The 17506-nt window shown below is 46.0% G+C and overlaps 1 protein-coding gene across 1 annotated transcript in view; it reads left to right on the top strand.

The window, feature by feature from the left end:
• Positions 1–17159, top strand: part of LOC310877106 (solute carrier family 35 member D3-like) — a 151937-nt gene extending 134778 nt beyond the window's left edge. The window contains exons 12-16 of the mRNA XM_083790812.1: positions 1053–1263; positions 13995–14152; positions 14452–14621; positions 15005–15263; positions 15908–17159. Of these exons, the coding sequence (XP_083646938.1) occupies positions 1053–1263; positions 13995–14152; positions 14452–14621; positions 15005–15263; positions 15908–16297 (1188 nt within the window). The 3' untranslated portion in view covers positions 16298–17159. The remainder of the gene's footprint in view (positions 1–1052; positions 1264–13994; positions 14153–14451; positions 14622–15004; positions 15264–15907) is intronic.
• The last annotated feature ends 347 nt before the right edge of the window (positions 17160–17506 follow it).

The raw sequence follows: 17506 nt of genomic DNA, 5'->3' as shown, positions 1-17506 counted from the left end.
GAGGCTGGTATGCAGAGATGAAGTCAGGAGAGAATGGGAACTGAGTGGAAAAGAGCAAAAATAGAACGTCGGTGACAGCAGCAGAGGAGAGAGTATAGAAACAGAACTAGAGTGACATTAAAAGTCTGCAGCAGAGTGCAGGTCTCCCCTCAAATTACCTCTGTTTTTCTAAGCCTTTGAAAACAGCCCTGTATAGCAATCAGCATATAGGTCATCATCCTCATTAACTATTTGGCTATAAATAATATGAATATGATTGTTTATGGACTTCTTACTTCTTAGCAGAGGATATAGTTTATGTTCTCTATTCATCAAATAGACACAGGTGCACTGATCTTCATTTAGGATAATATTATACCGGGTTATAGGCTACACATAAAACTCCTGTGAATGTAACTCTTGAGTGCCGTTGGGGTCCATTTGGTCATTCTGCTCATTCTGTTTGTAGGACTAGGCTATACACATAGACCTAAACAAAGAGGACATATGTCTCTCTCCCCTCCTCCCTATACCCCCCTCTCTCCCTCTCTTTGAACCCCCCCCCCCCTCTCTCTCTCTCTCCCTCTCCCTCCCTCCCCCTCTCCTCCCCCCTCGCTCTCTCTCTCTCTCCCCCTCTCCCTCCCTCCCTCTCTCCCTCTCTTTGAACCCCCCCTCTCTCTCTCTCCCCCTCTCCCTCCCTCCCTCCCTCCCCCTCTCCTCCCCCTCCCTCTCTCTCTCCCTCCCTCCCCCTCTCCTCCCCCCTCCCTCTCTCTCTCTCCCCCTCTCCCTCCCTCCCTCCCCCTCTCCTCCCCCCCTCCCTCTCTCTCTCTCTCCGCACCTCTCTCTATCTCTCTCTCTCCGCACCTCTCTCTATCTCTCTCTCTCCGCACCTCTATCTCTCCCTCTCCGCACCTCTCGCTATCTCTCTCTCTCTCTCCCCCCTCTCCTCCCCCCTCTCTCTCTCTCTCCCCCCTCTCCTCCCCCCTCTCTCTCTCTCTCTCTCCCCCCTCTCCCTCCCCCTCTCCGCACCTCTCGCTATCTCTCTCTCTCCCCCCTCTCCCTCCCCCACGCAGACGTTTGGTGGCGTATGCATCCTGTCCACTCTCCAGTCCACTCTGACCCTGTGGTCACTGCGTGGCCTCAGCCTGCCCATGTACGTGGTGTTCAAGCGCTGCCTGCCGCTGGTCACGCTCAGCATCGGCGTGTGCGTGCTGAAGAACGGCGTGCCGTCGTTAGGCGTCGCTGCTGCCGTGTTCATCACCACCACCGGGGCTGCACTGGCCGGTAAGTGTAGACTGTGCACAGCACTCGCACGCACGCGCACACACACACACACTGACACATACACCTCCCGACAAATACTTAATGACATAATACGGTATCTTGTAGCCTATCCTTAAATGAAAGAAAATGTAATTATGAGTAGACTGAAAATAGAAAAGTACTACACTGTTTTAGGCATATGTTTAAGGCATTTGTTAGCTAATGCCTTTAGCTATTTGCAATCATTGAATTTAAAGAAGTGGTTTTCAACCTTTTTCATATCAAGGCCCATTATTGGTTTGGCATTCGAGCCACGGACCACCATTTGATGAGATTTAGCATCATATTGCTCATTTGCTCATTGCTCATCATTTGTTGTCATTGGATAAGATTTTGTCCACAATTCCTTGCTGTTAATTGATGTGGTAGGACAGATCAAAGTAACAATTCTTCTACATTCTCTAATGGTGTAGACTTCTTGTAAATTAAGTAATGCAGATGTTTAACAATGCTTTAACTCTTGAGAGTAAAATGAAACCAAATGGACCCTTACTACTACTAAAAGTACGTATCGGCATGCTAACTTTCCAGGAATAGAAAGGTTGTAGTTTCTATTAGCATACGTCCCTTATAGCCCATACAGCCCAATGTGAACCCCGGCATTTTGAGTACCCTAACCTTTTGTGTTAGTTTAGTATGGGTCCCCAGCATCTATCTATAAATGTTTAGTATGGGTCCCCAGCATCTATATATAAATGTTGAGTATGGGTCCCCAGCATCTATATATAAATGTTTAGTATGGGTCCCCAGCATCTATCTATAAATGTTGAGTATGGGTCCCCAGCATCTATATATAAATGTTGAGTATGGGTCCCCAGCATCTATATATAAATGTTTAGTATGGGTCCCCAGCATCTATATATAAATGTTGAGTATGGGTCCCCAGCATCTATATATAAATGTTTAGTATGGGTCCCCAGCATCTATATATAAATGTTGAGTATGGGTCCCCAGCATCTATATATAAATGTTTAGTATGGGTCCCCAGCATCTATATATAAATGTTGAGTATGGGTCCCCAGCATCTATATATAAATGTTGAGTATGGGTCCCCAGCATCTATATATAAATGTTGAGTATGGGTCCCCAGCATCTATATATAAATGTTGAGTATGGGTCCCCAGCATCTATATATAAATGTTGAGTATGGGTCCCCAGCATCTATATATAAATGTTGAGTATGGGTCCCCAGCATCTATATATAAATGTTGAGTATGGGTCCCCAGCATCTATATATAAATGTTTAGTATGGGTCCCCAGCATCTATGTATAAATGTTTAGTATGGGTCCCCAGCATCTATATATAAATGTTTAGTATGGGTCCCCAGCATCTATATATAAATGTTTAGTATGGGTCCCCAGCATCTATATATAAATGTTGAGTATGGGTCCCCAGCATCTATATATAAATGTTTAGTATGGGTCCCCAGCATCTATGTATAAATGTTGAGTATGGGTCCCCAGCATCTATATATAAATGTTTAGTATGGGTCCCCAGCATCTATATATAAATGTTGAGTATGGGTCCCCAGCATCTATATATAAATGTTGAGTATGGGTCCCCAGCATCTATATATAAATGTTGAGTATGGGTCCCCAGCATCTATATATAAATGTTGAGTATGGGTCCCCAGCATCTATATATAAATGTTGAGTATGGGTCCCCAGCATCTATATATAAATGTTTAGTATGGGTCCCCAGCATCTATATATAAATGTTGAGTATGGGTCCCCAGCATCTATATATAAATGTTGAGTATGGCTCCCCAGCATCTATATATAAATGTTGAGTATGGGTCCCCAGCATCTATAGAGCACCGAAGTCCTGACGTAACTCGCTCATCCCTTCGATTCCCCTGGTTCACGGAAGTAATTTCTCTATGGAGAATAACATGGGGTGATCTTAATATCGTCTACTATAAGCGTTGTGGTCCAAAAATAAACAAGCTGTCTCGGCGTTATTGTTACGGAGGTGTCTCTGTATCGTTTGCAACAGTCAGTCACTCATATATGATACAGTCTGCTTCTAGCGAAAATCTAACTAATTCAGCAGCAGTAACATTAGCGTTTTCTCTCAGTCAGTTGATTCTTCATATCCATATGAGTGAAGCGGCCGGGATGACATGTTCATTTTTCAAACACAGTTCTTATATGAAGCAATCTAAAAATCCTCCTATGGTGATTTCAATGCAACTAAAAAAATACATGAACCTGGGGACTGACGCCCTCTACTGAAAGTGACGTCAGACTTCGGTGCTCTATATATAAATGTTTAGTATGGGTCCCCAGCATCTATATATAAATGTTGAGTATGGGTCCCCAGCATCTATATATAAATGTTGAGTATGGGTCCCCAGCATCTATATATAAATGTTGAGTATGGGTCCCCAGCATCTATATATAAATGTTGAGTATGGGTCCCCAGCATCTATATATAAATGTTGAGTATGGGTCCCCAGCATCTATATATAAATGTTTAGTATGGGTCCCCAGCATCTATGTATAAATGTTTAGTATGGGTCCCCAGCATCTATATATAAATGTTTAGTATGGGTCCCCAGCATCTATATATAAATGTTTAGTATGGGTCCCCAGCATCTATATATAAATGTTGAGTATGGGTCCCCAGCATCTATATATAAATGTTTAGTATGGGTCCCCAGCATCTATATATAAATGTTGAGTATGGGTCCCCAGCATCTATATATAAATGTTGAGTATGGGTCCCCAGCATCTATATATAAATGTTTAGTATGGGTCCCCAGCATCTATATATAAATGTTGAGTATGGGTCCCCAGCATCTATATATAAATGTTGAGTATGGGTCCCCAGCATCTATATATAAATGTTGAGTATGGGTCCCCAGCATCTATAGAGCACCGAAGTCCTGACGTAACTCGCTCATCCCTTCGATTCCCCTGGTTCACGGAAGTAATTTCTCTATGGAGAATAACATGGGGTGATCTTAATATCGTCTACTATAAGCGTTGTGGTCCAAAAATAAACAAGCTGTCTCGGCGTTATTGTTACGGAGGTGTCTCTGTATCGTTTGCAACAGTCAGTCACTCATATATGATACAGTCTGCTTCTAGCGAAAATCTAACTAATTCAGCAGCAGTAACATTAGCGTTTTCTCTCAGTCAGTTGATTCTTCATATCCATATGAGTGAAGCGGCCGGGATGACATGTTCATTTTTCAAACACAGTTCTTATATGAAGCAATCTAAAAATCCTCCTATGGTGATTTCAATGCAACTAAAAAAATACATGAACCTGGGGACTGACGCCCTCTACTGAAAGTGACGTCAGACTTCGGTGCTCTATATATAAATGTTTAGTATGGGTCCCCAGCATCTATATATAAATGTTGAGTATGGGTCCCCAGCATCTATATATAAAGGTTGAGTATGGGTCCCCAGCATCTATATATAAATGTTGAGTATGGGTCCCCAGCATCTATATATAAATGTTTAGTATGGGTCCCCAGCATCTATATATAAATGTTTAGTATGGGTCCCCAGCATCTATATATAAATGTTGAGTATGGGTCCCCAGCATCTATATATAAATGTTTAGTATGGGTCCTCAGCATCTATATATAAATGTTTAGTATGGGTCCCCAGCATCTATATATAAATGTTTAGTATGGGTCCCCAGCATCTATATATAAATGTTGAGTATGGGTCCCCATCATCTATATATAAATGTTTAGTATGGGTCCTCAGCATCTATATATAAATGTTTAGTATGGGTCCTCAGCATCTATATATAAATGTTTAGTATGGGTCCTCAGCATCTATATATAAATGTTTAGTATGGGTCCCCAGCATCTATCTATAAATGTTTAGTATGGGTCCCCAGCATCTACAGTATATATAAATGTTTAGTATGGGTCCCCAGCATCTATAACTGAGTATGGGTCCCCAGCATCTATATATAAATGTTGAGTATGGGTCCCCAGCATCTATAACTGAGTATGGGTCCCCAGCATCTATAACTGAGTATGGGTCCCCAGCATCTATAACTGAGTATGGGTCCCCAGCATATATAACTGAGTATGGGTCCCCAGCATATATAACTGAGTATGGGTCCCCATCATCTATAACTGAGTATGGGTCCCCAGCATCTATAACTGTGTATGGGTCCCCATCATCTATAACTGAGTATGGGTCCCCAGCATCTAACTGCGTATGGGTCCCCAGCATCTATAACTGCGTATGGGTCCCCAGCATCTATAACTGCGTATGGGTCCCCATCATCTAACTGAGTATGGGTCCCCAGCATCTATAACTGAGTATGGGTCCCCAGCATCTATAACTGCGTATGGGTCCCCAGCATCTAACTGAGTATGGGTCCCCAGCATCTATAACTGCGTATGGGTCCCCAGCATCTATAACTGCGTATGGGTCCCCAGCATCTATAACTGAGTATGGGTCCCCAGCATCTATAACTGAGTATGGGTCCCCAGCATCTATAACTGCGTATGTGTCCCCAGCATCTAACTGCGTATGGGTCCCCAGCATCTATAACTGCGTATGGGTCCCCAGCATCTATAACTGCCGGATGCTAACGTGCATGGGGCCAGCTGGACAAACCAGCCATCGGAATAATGACATGCTATCAATGTTATTGACAATGTTTAATTTAAAGCAATGGATGGGAGGGGGTTACATGCAGATAGAGCCCAGGGGGGCTTGAGCCCATGCCCTATTGCCCTCAGAGAGGCGGCTGTTAATTGTATTATTTCCTTTTTATATTAGTTATTGAAATTCTATCAGATATGAAGAGGGACATATATGTATCCATGAATAAATACACCTCATCAATTTTGATTGATTGATTGATTCGCAACATGTCACACATGCAACATGTTGTGAGTTTGTAATCTGCTATTTTGGGCGAAGACATTTCATGTATTGGCGTATAGTAGATGGAAAAAGGAGGGGGGGGGGCACAAGGAGAGAGCCCCCTAGCGGACCCCGTTCAACAAAGTATATGCATACGGGGTACGTAGGGTTTAACTTTAAGTCGTATTGAATGTTGCATATAGCAGTGCTATATGGGCAGGACTGACTGCCTGCAGAGAAAAGCTGACAGCTGACAAAAGTGTGTCTTATGTGGTGCACACAGGAAAATGATTAGCCCTGGGCCCGGGGTGAACGTGTAGTCGCAGAGAGCTCAGCTGACATGAGCCCTCTGGGTTCTGAAGGAGAGGAAGTCAAGGATCCATCCAGCCAAACTAGGTCGGCACCAAAGTAGTTTATTAGAGAGTGTATATTATGCACCAACAGGTGGGGTGACCTTGTGTTGTAAAGCTGATGATTTGTAGGTCAATATCTAAATGCTTGGCTCAGCTAGAGACTAGCGAGAGTCAGTCATCCTTCGACGCTGAACCTGGGTGGAAACTATTTAGGAAAAAAACACAACTGCATTGCAGTAGCAACACATAGGCCTACTTCAGGGAGGTGCAGTACCAACACATAGGCCTACTTCAGGGAGGTGCAGTACCAACACATAGGCCTACTTCAGGGAGGTGCAGTACCAACACATAGGCCTACTTCAGGGAGGTGCAGTACCAACACATAGGCCTACTTCAGGGAGGTGCAGTACCAACACATAGGCCTACTTCAGGGAGGTGCAGTACCAACACATAGGCCTACTTCAGGGAGGTGCAGTACCAACACATAGGCCTACTTCAGGGAGGTCAGTACCAACACATAGGCCTACTTCAGGGAGGTCAGTACCAACACATAGGCCTACTTCAGGGAGGTGCAGTACCAACACATAGGCCTACTTCAGGGAGGTGCAGTACCAACACATAGGCCTACTTCAGGGAGGTGCAGTACCAACACATAGGCCTACTTCAGGGAGGTGCAGTACCAACACATAGGCCTACTTCAGGGAGCAGTACCAACACATAGGCCTACTTCAGGGAGGTCAGTACCAACACATAGGCCTACTTCAGGGAGGTGCAGTACCAACACATAGGCCTACTTCAGGGAGGTGCAGTACCAACACATAGGCCTACTTCAGGGAGGTGCAGTACCAACACATAGGCCTACTTCAGGGAGGTGCAGTACCAACACATAGGCCTACTTCAGGGAGCAGTACCAACACATAGGCCTACTTCAGGGAGGTGCAGTACCAACACATAGGCCTACTTCAGGGAGCAGTACCAACACATAGGCCTACTTCAGGGAGCAGTACCAACACATAGGCCTACTTCAGGGAGCAGTACCAACACATAGGCCTACTTCAGGGAGCAGTACCAACACATAGGCCTACTTCAGGGAGGTGCAGTACCAACACATAGGCCTACTTCAGGGAGCAGTACCAACACATAGGCCTACTTCAGGGAGCAGTACCAACACATAGGCCTACTTCAGGGAGGTGCAGTACCAACACATAGGCCTACTTCAGGGAGGTGCAGTACCAACACATAGGCCTACTTCAGGGAGGTGCAGTACCAACACATAGGCCTACTTCAGGGAGGAGCAATACCAACACATAGGCCTACTTCAGGGAGCAGTACCAACACATAGGCCTACTTCAGGGAGGTCAGTACCAACACATAGGCCTACTTCAGGGAGCAGTACCAACACATAGGCCTACTTCAGGGAGGTGCAGTACCAACACATAGGCCTACTTCAGGGAGGTGCAGTACCAACACATAGGCCTACTTCAGGGAGGTGCAGTACCAACACATAGGCCTACTTCAGGGAGGTGCAGTACCAACACATAGGCCTACTTCAGGGAGGTGCAGTACCAACACATAGGCCTACTTCAGGGAGGTGCAGTACCAACACATAGGCCTACTTCAGGGAGCAGTACCAACACATAGGCCTACTTCAGGGAGGTCAGTACCAACACATAGGCCTACTTCAGGGAGGTGCAGTACCAACACATAGGCCTACTTCAGGGAGGTCAGTACCAACACATAGGCCTACTTCAGGGAGCAGTACCAACACATAGGCCTACTTCAGGGAGGTGCAGTACCAACACATAGGCCTACTTCAGGGAGAAGTACCAACACATAGGCCTACTTCAGGGAGCAGTACCAACACATAGGCCTACTTCAGGGAGCAGTACCAACACATAGGCCTACTTCAGGGAGGTCAGTACCAACACATAGGCCTACTTCAGGGAGAAGTACCAACACATAGGCCTACTTCAGGGAGAAGTACCAACACATAGGCCTACTTCAGGGAGGTCAGTACCAACACATAGGCCTACTTCAGGGAGGTCAGTACCAACACATAGGCCTACTTCAGGGAGCAGTACCAACACATAGGCCTACTTCAGGGAGGTGCAGTACCAACACATAGGCCTACTTCAGGGAGGTGCAGTACCAACACATAGGCCTACTTCAGGGAGGTGCAGTACCAACACATAGGCCTACTTCAGGGAGGTCAGTACCAACACATAGGCCTACTTCAGGGAGCAGTACCAACACATAGGCCTACTTCAGGGAGGTGCAGTACCAACACATAGGCCTACTTCAGGGAGGTCAGTACCAACACATAGGCCTACTTCAGGGAGCAGTACCAACACATAGGCCTACTTCAGGGAGGTGCAGTACCAACACATAGGCCTACTTCAGGGAGGTGCAGTACCAACACATAGGCCTACTTCAGGGAGGTGCAGTACCAACACATAGGCCTACTTCAGGGAGGTGCAGTACCAACACATAGGCCTACTTCAGGGAGGTGCAGTACCAACACATAGGCCTACTTCAGGGAGGTCCAGTACCAACACATAGGCCTACTTCAGGGAGGTCCAGTACCAACACATAGGCCTACTTCAGGGAGGTGCAGTACCAACACATAGGCCTACTTCAGGGAGGTGCAGTACCAACACATAGGCCTACTTCAGGGAGGTGCAGTACCAACACATAGGCCTACTTCAGGGAGGTGCAGTACCAACACATAGGCCTACTTCAGGGAGCAGTACCAACACATAGGCCTACTTCAGGGAGCAGTACCAACACATAGGCCTACTTCAGGGAGCAGTACCAACACATAGGCCTACTTCAGGGAGGTGCAGTACCAACACATAGGCCTACTTCAGGGAGGTGCAGTACCAACACATAGGCCTACTTCAGGGAGGTGCAGTACCAACACATAGGCCTACTTCAGGGAGGTCCTTCATATTTGCAACGCTGTCAGGGTTGGTTTTCAAAGGCGTACAGTAGGCTTGTATATTGTTAGCGTATGATTTCTCCGCTGTTCTGGCAGCTACATTGGATGTCACCACCAGACACATCGGTAGGCAGTAGTGATGGGAGATCACATCGGTATCGGCCGATTTTAGTTGTTTTTACTTTTTAGATGAATCGGCATTGGTTCGATTAATCAATCGGACCGGTCCTATTAATCGGTCCTATTAATCGGTGTGTCCTTAACAAGCCCAAAGTATCAGCTTGAACAGATCTACAAGCTCACAATATTAAATATAAAGGTACTTAAAGGCGTAGTGAAATATACGTTTTTCACACTTTTAGACCATATCCGTGGTCATCATATGGGCATACCTAACAATGGATGCCAAAAAAATTGGCAAATTCTCATTTCTGTGTGTTTTTATATCAAAAGTCAAAAATATATATTTTTAATTACTTCCTGAAAACGAAAACGTGCTGCGTGATGACGTGTCGAGATACACATCGATAAAAGCCAATACAAATTAAGCTCACCCGTTTAATTCCCCATATCTGCGAGTCCGTCCAACACAGACTGTAAACAAACACACACCATGCGTCCGTATAGCATAGCTACCGTCCCATCGCCTGAAGGGATGTGATGCTCTGATTGGTTCAGAAACTTCAGAGCGGTGTTTCAAGTTGAAACCGTCTGAAACTTCAAAATAAAATGCCCACCATTTCCGTTTCCCTACACCTTTAAGTTAAATCCGACTTGCCTAAGCCTGCAGTGCAGATACCATGTTACATGTATTTTTCAGAATATTATAGTTTTTCGGTAATATCGGTTATCGGCCATAACAGCAATTAATGACCCAAAATGTCTCATCGGCACATCCCTAGTAGGCAGGGATCTCTTAATGTCAGGCTACATTAGAAACATCAACAAATAACTTGGCATAAGTTTTACTGCCCTCTAGGTGTATGGTCAGGTACACTCACTGCCCTACAAAATGCAGTAATTATGCAAAGCTTCAAAAATGATGAAAATGTTATTCAAGTGTTTATGCACTACATGTATTCATGAGAGATATATTCATGAGTGATATTTAACTAATTATACTGTATTCATGAGGTAAATGTTCATCTCCCAAAACCTTGATGGCTTGATTTGACCTTTGATCCAAATAACAACATTTTGACCAGAAATGTAGTTTCTCTGCTCTTCTGCTTTGTGGAGCAGTGCACCCCGCCCAGCCCTATACACGACTACAGTATGCCAACTGAAACCGATCAAGCTTTTTTACACTAGTCTCAAAGATGGTTTCCGGCTCCGTTTGGGTCTGCCTCCTTTCAGTCTCTCTTTGTGTTTTACCTTTTCTGCGTCACTCTTTTTTCTTTCTTTCACGGAACTCTCTTTTCTCCTCTCCCTTTCCTGTCCCCCTCTAGCTCCGTCTCATCTTTTCTTTTATCCAACCTCCCTTTCCTGTCCCCCTCTAGCTCCGTCTCATCTTTTCTCCTCTCCCTTTCATTCTCTCTTTGCTGCCTCTCTCCCCTGACTTTGAATCGCTCCACACCTTCCTTCCTTTCTCTTTGTTGTTCTGTCATGTTCTGCTCTCTCTCTCTCTCTCTCTCTCTCTCTCTCTCTCTCTCTCTCTCTCTCTCTCTCTCTCTCTCTCTCTCTCTCTCTCTCTCTCTCTCTCTCTCTCTCTCTCTCTCTCTCTCTCTCTCTCTCTCTCTCTCTCTCTCTCTCTCTCTCTCTCTCGCTCTCTCTCTCTCTCTCTCTCTCTCTCTCTCTCTCTCTCTCTCTCTCGCAATTATTTTGTTTTAGTCGTAGTCTCTGGATTTAGTTTTAGTCACCTGAAATGTTTTAGTGTCATAAGAGTTTTAATAATCGACTAAATCTACAGTTGATTCTGTTAACAATTCTTGTCGACAAAATCAACACTACTCTTTCTAAACTAAAAAGCCCTTTTGTTATTTTTCATAATAATTATCCTAGACTAATGCCGTTCTTGCTGTATGTTTATAGCCTTTGGGAACACACCACAAAGAGCGCCTCCAACATTTAATTCCTGCTAATCGCTACATTCTCCTATCTCATTATTCATGCTGGCCCTCAAGTCATGAACAGCACCTGAAGTCGATAATTCATTTTCTGAAAACATCGCCCTCCCCCCACTGCACAAAGTGCCACACACACACACACACACACACACACACACACACACACACACACACACACACACACACACACACACACACACACACACACACACACACACACACACAGACCCAAACACTGATCAGAATTAGGTTACATTATATGGTCCAACCAGATATAACTGCTGCACATGCACATACACACTAAACCACTTGAGCCCCAACAGTATTTGCCTGCATGCCCATTCTGATGGAACATCCGGTGACGATTTAGAGAGAGAGAAAGAGACAGAGACAGAGACAGAGAGAGAGAGACAGAGACAGAGACAGAGACAGAGACAGAGACAGAGACAGAGACAGAGACAGAGACAGAGACAGAGACAGAGAGACAGAGAGACAGAGAGACAGAGAGACAGAGACAGAGAGACAGAGAGAGAGACACAGAGACAGAGACAGAGACAGAGACAGAGACAGAGACAGAGACAGAGACAGAGACAGAGACAGAGACAGAGAGACAGAGAGACAGAGACAGAGACAGAGACAGAGACAGAGAGACAGAGACAGACAGAGACAGAGAAAGAGACAGAGACAGAGAGAGAGAGAGAGAGAGAGAGAGAGAGAGAGAGAGACAGAGACAGAGAGATGTGGAGAGAGAGATGATGAAAGTGCTATAAGAAAAGGCTGTACCATACCCCTTCATCCAACCTAAACAACATGCCTTCATCAACATGCGAGCGCACGCACGCACACACACGCACACACACACACACACACACACACACACACACGCACATGCACACGCACACGCACATGCACGCACGCGCACGCACACACACACACACACACACACACAGGTTCAGCGAGGGCATGCCACTGCACCGCAACCCCTTTGAGAAGAAGGCACGTCACGTTTGACATTCAGCTCCATATAGCAGCAATCACATCAGGCCTGAGAAACTGACACAGAGGGGGAGGACTCCACGTCATGGACGCTGCGGCGACACCGAGGAGGTTCACCGGCGGGCCAACGATATCAGCCGGGGGGGGGGGGGGGGGTGGTTAGGGGGCTGCCGAGCGGCCTACAATGACAGCTCAGATGAAGAGGGGGGGGGGGGCGTCATGGATTCAGAGTGCAGTGTACACACACCAGTAGGCCCTCCTCCGATTTACTTTGGCCCAAACCTGTACACAGATTCCATGGTTTTCAGATGTTTCAATTGTTGTTGTTTTAGATTATTGTTCATGTCATGATATGTGTGTGAGTGCATAATAGGACCCGAATGGAAACAAGACTGCAAGTTCTTAGCCTGGTTAATAAACCAGACTAATATCGCACAGCAATTTCTTTTTGCCAACGGCTGATTCGGTCTGGTTTATTAACCAGGCTAGCAAGTTCTATCTTTGGTGTAATCCTTTGGGACCAAAATGCTTGACTGTAACCTGTGCTATTGTCTAATAAAATATTCAATCAATCAAGTAATTCATACACATACACCCACACCCCCCTCCCCATCTATACCCCCAGTCCTCCATCTCTCTCTTTGACAAGAAATCCAGAGGATATAGCACTTGAGTGCATTTAGTTAAATCACTTATTTCCAAAGTGGTCCTTGGCGGGTATGGAAGACGTCAACAAATAATATCGTCGCTGTCGGGTGGAATCCTCATATTGTGTCCAAAACTGTTACTTTTCAGGATTCAAATGCAAAATTAGCGGAGCAAGACAAGTATAGCAGATCTACAAGCTCGAAACGTGCCACATATGGAGATAAGAGTTTTACCACTGCACCACTTACCTGTGGTGCACATACAAGACGTCTTTAAGTTTAAACCATTTAGGACGGGAGCGCATCTTTGTCGCTTTAGCGTTTAACCACTTTAACAACATTTGCAGTTGGGGGTTCGGCAGCCAAATACATATAATATTTGGTGTCCTTGACATGAAATAGTTTGAGCACCACTGATATAGAAACATAGGTTTTTCAGTAATAAACTGTCATGATTTAGAAGATGTAGAATCGGTGGCCTAGTGCAAAAGTCGCATGTTTGTTGTAACGTGAAATATATAACACATACAGTATATGTTCACTAATTAAATTGACCTTTGGTGCATGTGCTTGGCCGAGGAGCCACTGGGAGACGCTTCCATTTATGACTGTCAGAATCCTGCCCTCGACGGAACGGTCTGGTTGCCGGATGATGGCGGACGCACACTCATGTTTGTGAATAATTTCATGCCAAATGACTCGTAACTCGTGTGTGTGTGTGTGTGTGTGCGCGTGTGTGTGTGTGTGTGTGTGTGTGTGTGTGTGTGTGTGTGTGTGTGTGTGTGTGTGTGTGTGTGTGTGTGTGTGTGTGTGTGTGTGTGTGTGTGTGTGTGTGTGTTCACAGGGGCCGGGGACCTAACGGGCGATCCTTTCGGCTACGTGACGGGGGTCCTGGCTGTGATCATCCACGCCTCCTACCTGGTGCTGATCCAGAAGACCAGCACAGACTGCGAACACGGACCGCTCACTGCACAGTACGCCATCGCTATCATGGCCTCACCGGTAACTAATACACCTGTGTGTGTGTGTGTGTGTGTGTGTGTGTGTGTGTGTGTGTGTGTGTGTGTGTATGTATAGTGACATATATGTTTATTTCATGATCAATAAAGATGTCAATCAATCAATCAATCAATCAACCCTCCAGTGTTCCTAAAATAGGTCCTGTCCATTTTGGAGAGAGACATGGCCAACGAATTTCCAGGTGTCCCCAGCCAAAAACGTTGAGAACACCTGCCCTAGACCAGAAAGCACGCTGGCTGGGCCAGGCTACTGAAAACATCTGTCCTCTCTCCACCAACCAGGTCCTGCTGACGTGCTCCTTCGTCTCCATGGATGCGGTCAACATGTGGACGTACCAGGGCTGGAAGGACCCGCACATCTCCTGCATCTTCACGCTGTGCGTGTTCATTGGCTGCGCCATGAACTTCACCACGCTGCACTGCACCTACATCAACTCGGCCGTCACCACAAGGTTATATGAATTAATCAATCAATCAATCAATCAATCAATCAATCATTTCCAGGGGTCCACACCTAAATGATAGTTAGGAACACTCTGTACACTGTTAAATTAACATTGATTTTACTGTAGAAATTAGGTCAATTCAAACATTTGGTAAATGAAATCATTAAGTCATTAAATGGGGGTCCGTAGCCCAAAGCATGTCCAAATGGGGGTGCTTGAAATTAAACTGGTTGAGAATCACTGCTAGAACCGTAATAAAAGAAAAAATCACACCTGTGTGAAGTGAGGGGCGCTAATATATTAAAGTCTAACTCATGTTGATTAGGTGATGTAATGGTGATGTAAAACAAAGCCATTAACTATAATGACCCTGCCTCTGTCACCACCAGCTTCGTGGGCGTGGTGAAGAGCGTGGCCACCATCACGGTGGGCATGCTGGCCTTCGAGGACGTGGTTCCCACGCGGCTGTTCATCGCCGGCGTGGCGGTCAACACCGTGGGCTCCGTCACCTACTGCATCGTCAAGTACTTTGAGACCAAGAGGAAGCTCTCCTACCAGGACCTGGAGGAAGACGGCGCCAAGGACGGCCCTCTGGCCGGCCTGCCGTACAGCAACGAGAAGCCCCCGCTGGATGGCGCCGGGGTCCAGGTAGGGCTGGGCGATATGGAGAAATATAATATCACGGTATTCTTATTTTTCAGGGTTTTTTTAACAGTACAACCACCCACAAGGTAACCGAAACTAAACATTTTCACATGCTATATATAAACATACTTCATTTTGGCTAACGAAACTGTCGCTCTACTAAAGTATGAATAAGGTATAGAACTACAAATCATAGAATGTGCATTCACTGTATCACGATACAATATCTCTGAAAAGGCATATCGTAGAGACATTGTATAATCTAGACCAATGGTTTTCAACCGGTAATCCGGGGACCACCAGTGGTCCTTGAGGGGGTTCCAGGTGGTCCCCTGCAGCTAAATGATGGAAAGTTGGTAACCAAATGGACCCTTACAGATCTTTAAGTCTTGAGAGGGTAACATTTTAAGCTCTCAAGAGTTACATTATTGTTAAGCATCTGCATTACTCTTAATTTACAAGAAGTCTACACAATTAGATGACATCCAATGATAACAAAATATCCTTTAGTTTTGGGGTCTGAGAGGCTAAATCTCATCAAATGATGGTCCATGGCTCAAATGACAAATAAATAATGGGACTTGATATGAAAAAGGTTGAAAACCACTGGTCTAGACGATATTTATCACCGTATCGCCCACCCTTAGGTCGAGGGGGGCGGTGTGGCGGTCCCCGACGGCATGGTCGGCTCCCAGTCCCAGTCACCGGTCGCCGACATGGGAGACGAGGCGCTGCTGATCGGCAAAGGAGAGGCCGAGCCGGAGGCCCGGATCCTCGCCAACAACGGCGACGCGTGGCCATCAGAGGACGGAGGAGGAGGCGGCGGCAAGCGGAGCCTCGGCGTGATGTCGGAACGGGACGTTGTGGAGATGCAGCGGGAGCACCTCCAGAGCGGCGGGACGACCGGCGGCGCCGCCCCTCAGGGCCAGTCGCTCGGCGACAGCTTGAGCGTGTTTCGCTCCGTCAGGCACCTGCAGTTCATGAAGAAAGACGCACTGCTCGATAACATGGAAGAGGAGCAGCAGCCGAGCCCCTGATTGACGGGACGAGGACTATAGGAGGACACTTAGCCTGGGAAGCATTTACTTTTCGGGTTCATGATCGGGTCGGGAGCGGATGGTAATTTACGTCAGGTTGTAGTCACTGATTTGTATTTCCTCTTCAGGCAGGAAACCTCAAGCCGGAAACCAGAAGTACCCAAAATAATTCCACACGATCATAATTTTAGGACCTGCCCAATAAAATCCTAGGATGTGGTGTAGTTTTTCAGATTTTTAAAATACAAATGTGAGTGTACTTTCCAGAGACTATTTAGTGTCTGCATAGGCCTACTGTTGTTATCCCATGCCACGGGGAAATTCTATTTTATTGGGTAGGCCTTAAAATTATGATCGTGGGGAATTATTTTGGGTAGTTCTTATTCCGGTTGTGGTTTCCTGACTGATGACTACAAACCAGCGACTACAACATGTAAATTGCCATCCACTCCAGACCGGTTCACACAGCGATTTAGTAACACAGACTTTGTGGTGGAACGCCTGGTGACGCGAGGTTAGGAGGACTAGCTAGAGACTGGAGTGTAGGACGGGCCAATCTGAAGGACAGAGCCTAATGAACGGAACAGAGAAACCCCCGGAGGAGAGGAAAGGGGTGCAGTATAAAAGGACAAAACCTGGACGCAGAGAAAACATTTTGTCTAAAGCCTTGTGTCAACTGCGGGCACGTCCCTTTTAGCTAGCGGCGCTAAACGGCTGCTTGTATAGGAAGTGCTGGTCACGGTCATGCTGTTGCTACATGCAAGGGCAGGGATTTTTAGACTCATTTCAAACTGTCATTGTCCCCCCCCACCCCCACCCACACAATATTATTATTTTGTTCTTAAATTAAATAATAATCGTGTTTGCGTGTCATGTATTTTCCTGCTGTGAACTTGTGTGTTGAGCACTTTGAGGCGTTTGTGCATCATCTTTGCATGGTCTGAGTTGAGAGCCGAGACCAGTGCTGTTACGTTGACGACTGCGACTAAGCGCTTTGTACATGAACTCTCTGTTCTGAACATGTCGCGCAGTGTCGTTGCTGTGATGAACAGAACGGAACAGACTCGCCAGCTGGGCGTTTACAAAAGAGTACATTTGAGATGGCAGACCTTTCTTTTGCTTTGCTTTGCTTTGCCGAGTTGACGGCCAGTCAGTACCACCGTAGACTCACTGGAAGCATGCAGGTCTTTGTGTCCGCTATTTCAACAG

The sequence above is a fragment of the Protomyctophum parallelum genome, assembly GCF_964188405.1.
Source record: "Protomyctophum parallelum genome assembly, chromosome: 19".
Taxonomy (NCBI): Eukaryota; Metazoa; Chordata; class Actinopteri; order Myctophiformes; family Myctophidae; genus Protomyctophum; species Protomyctophum parallelum.
Note: the sequence above shows the minus strand (reverse complement) of the source record. Positions and strands in the feature narration are given on the sequence as shown.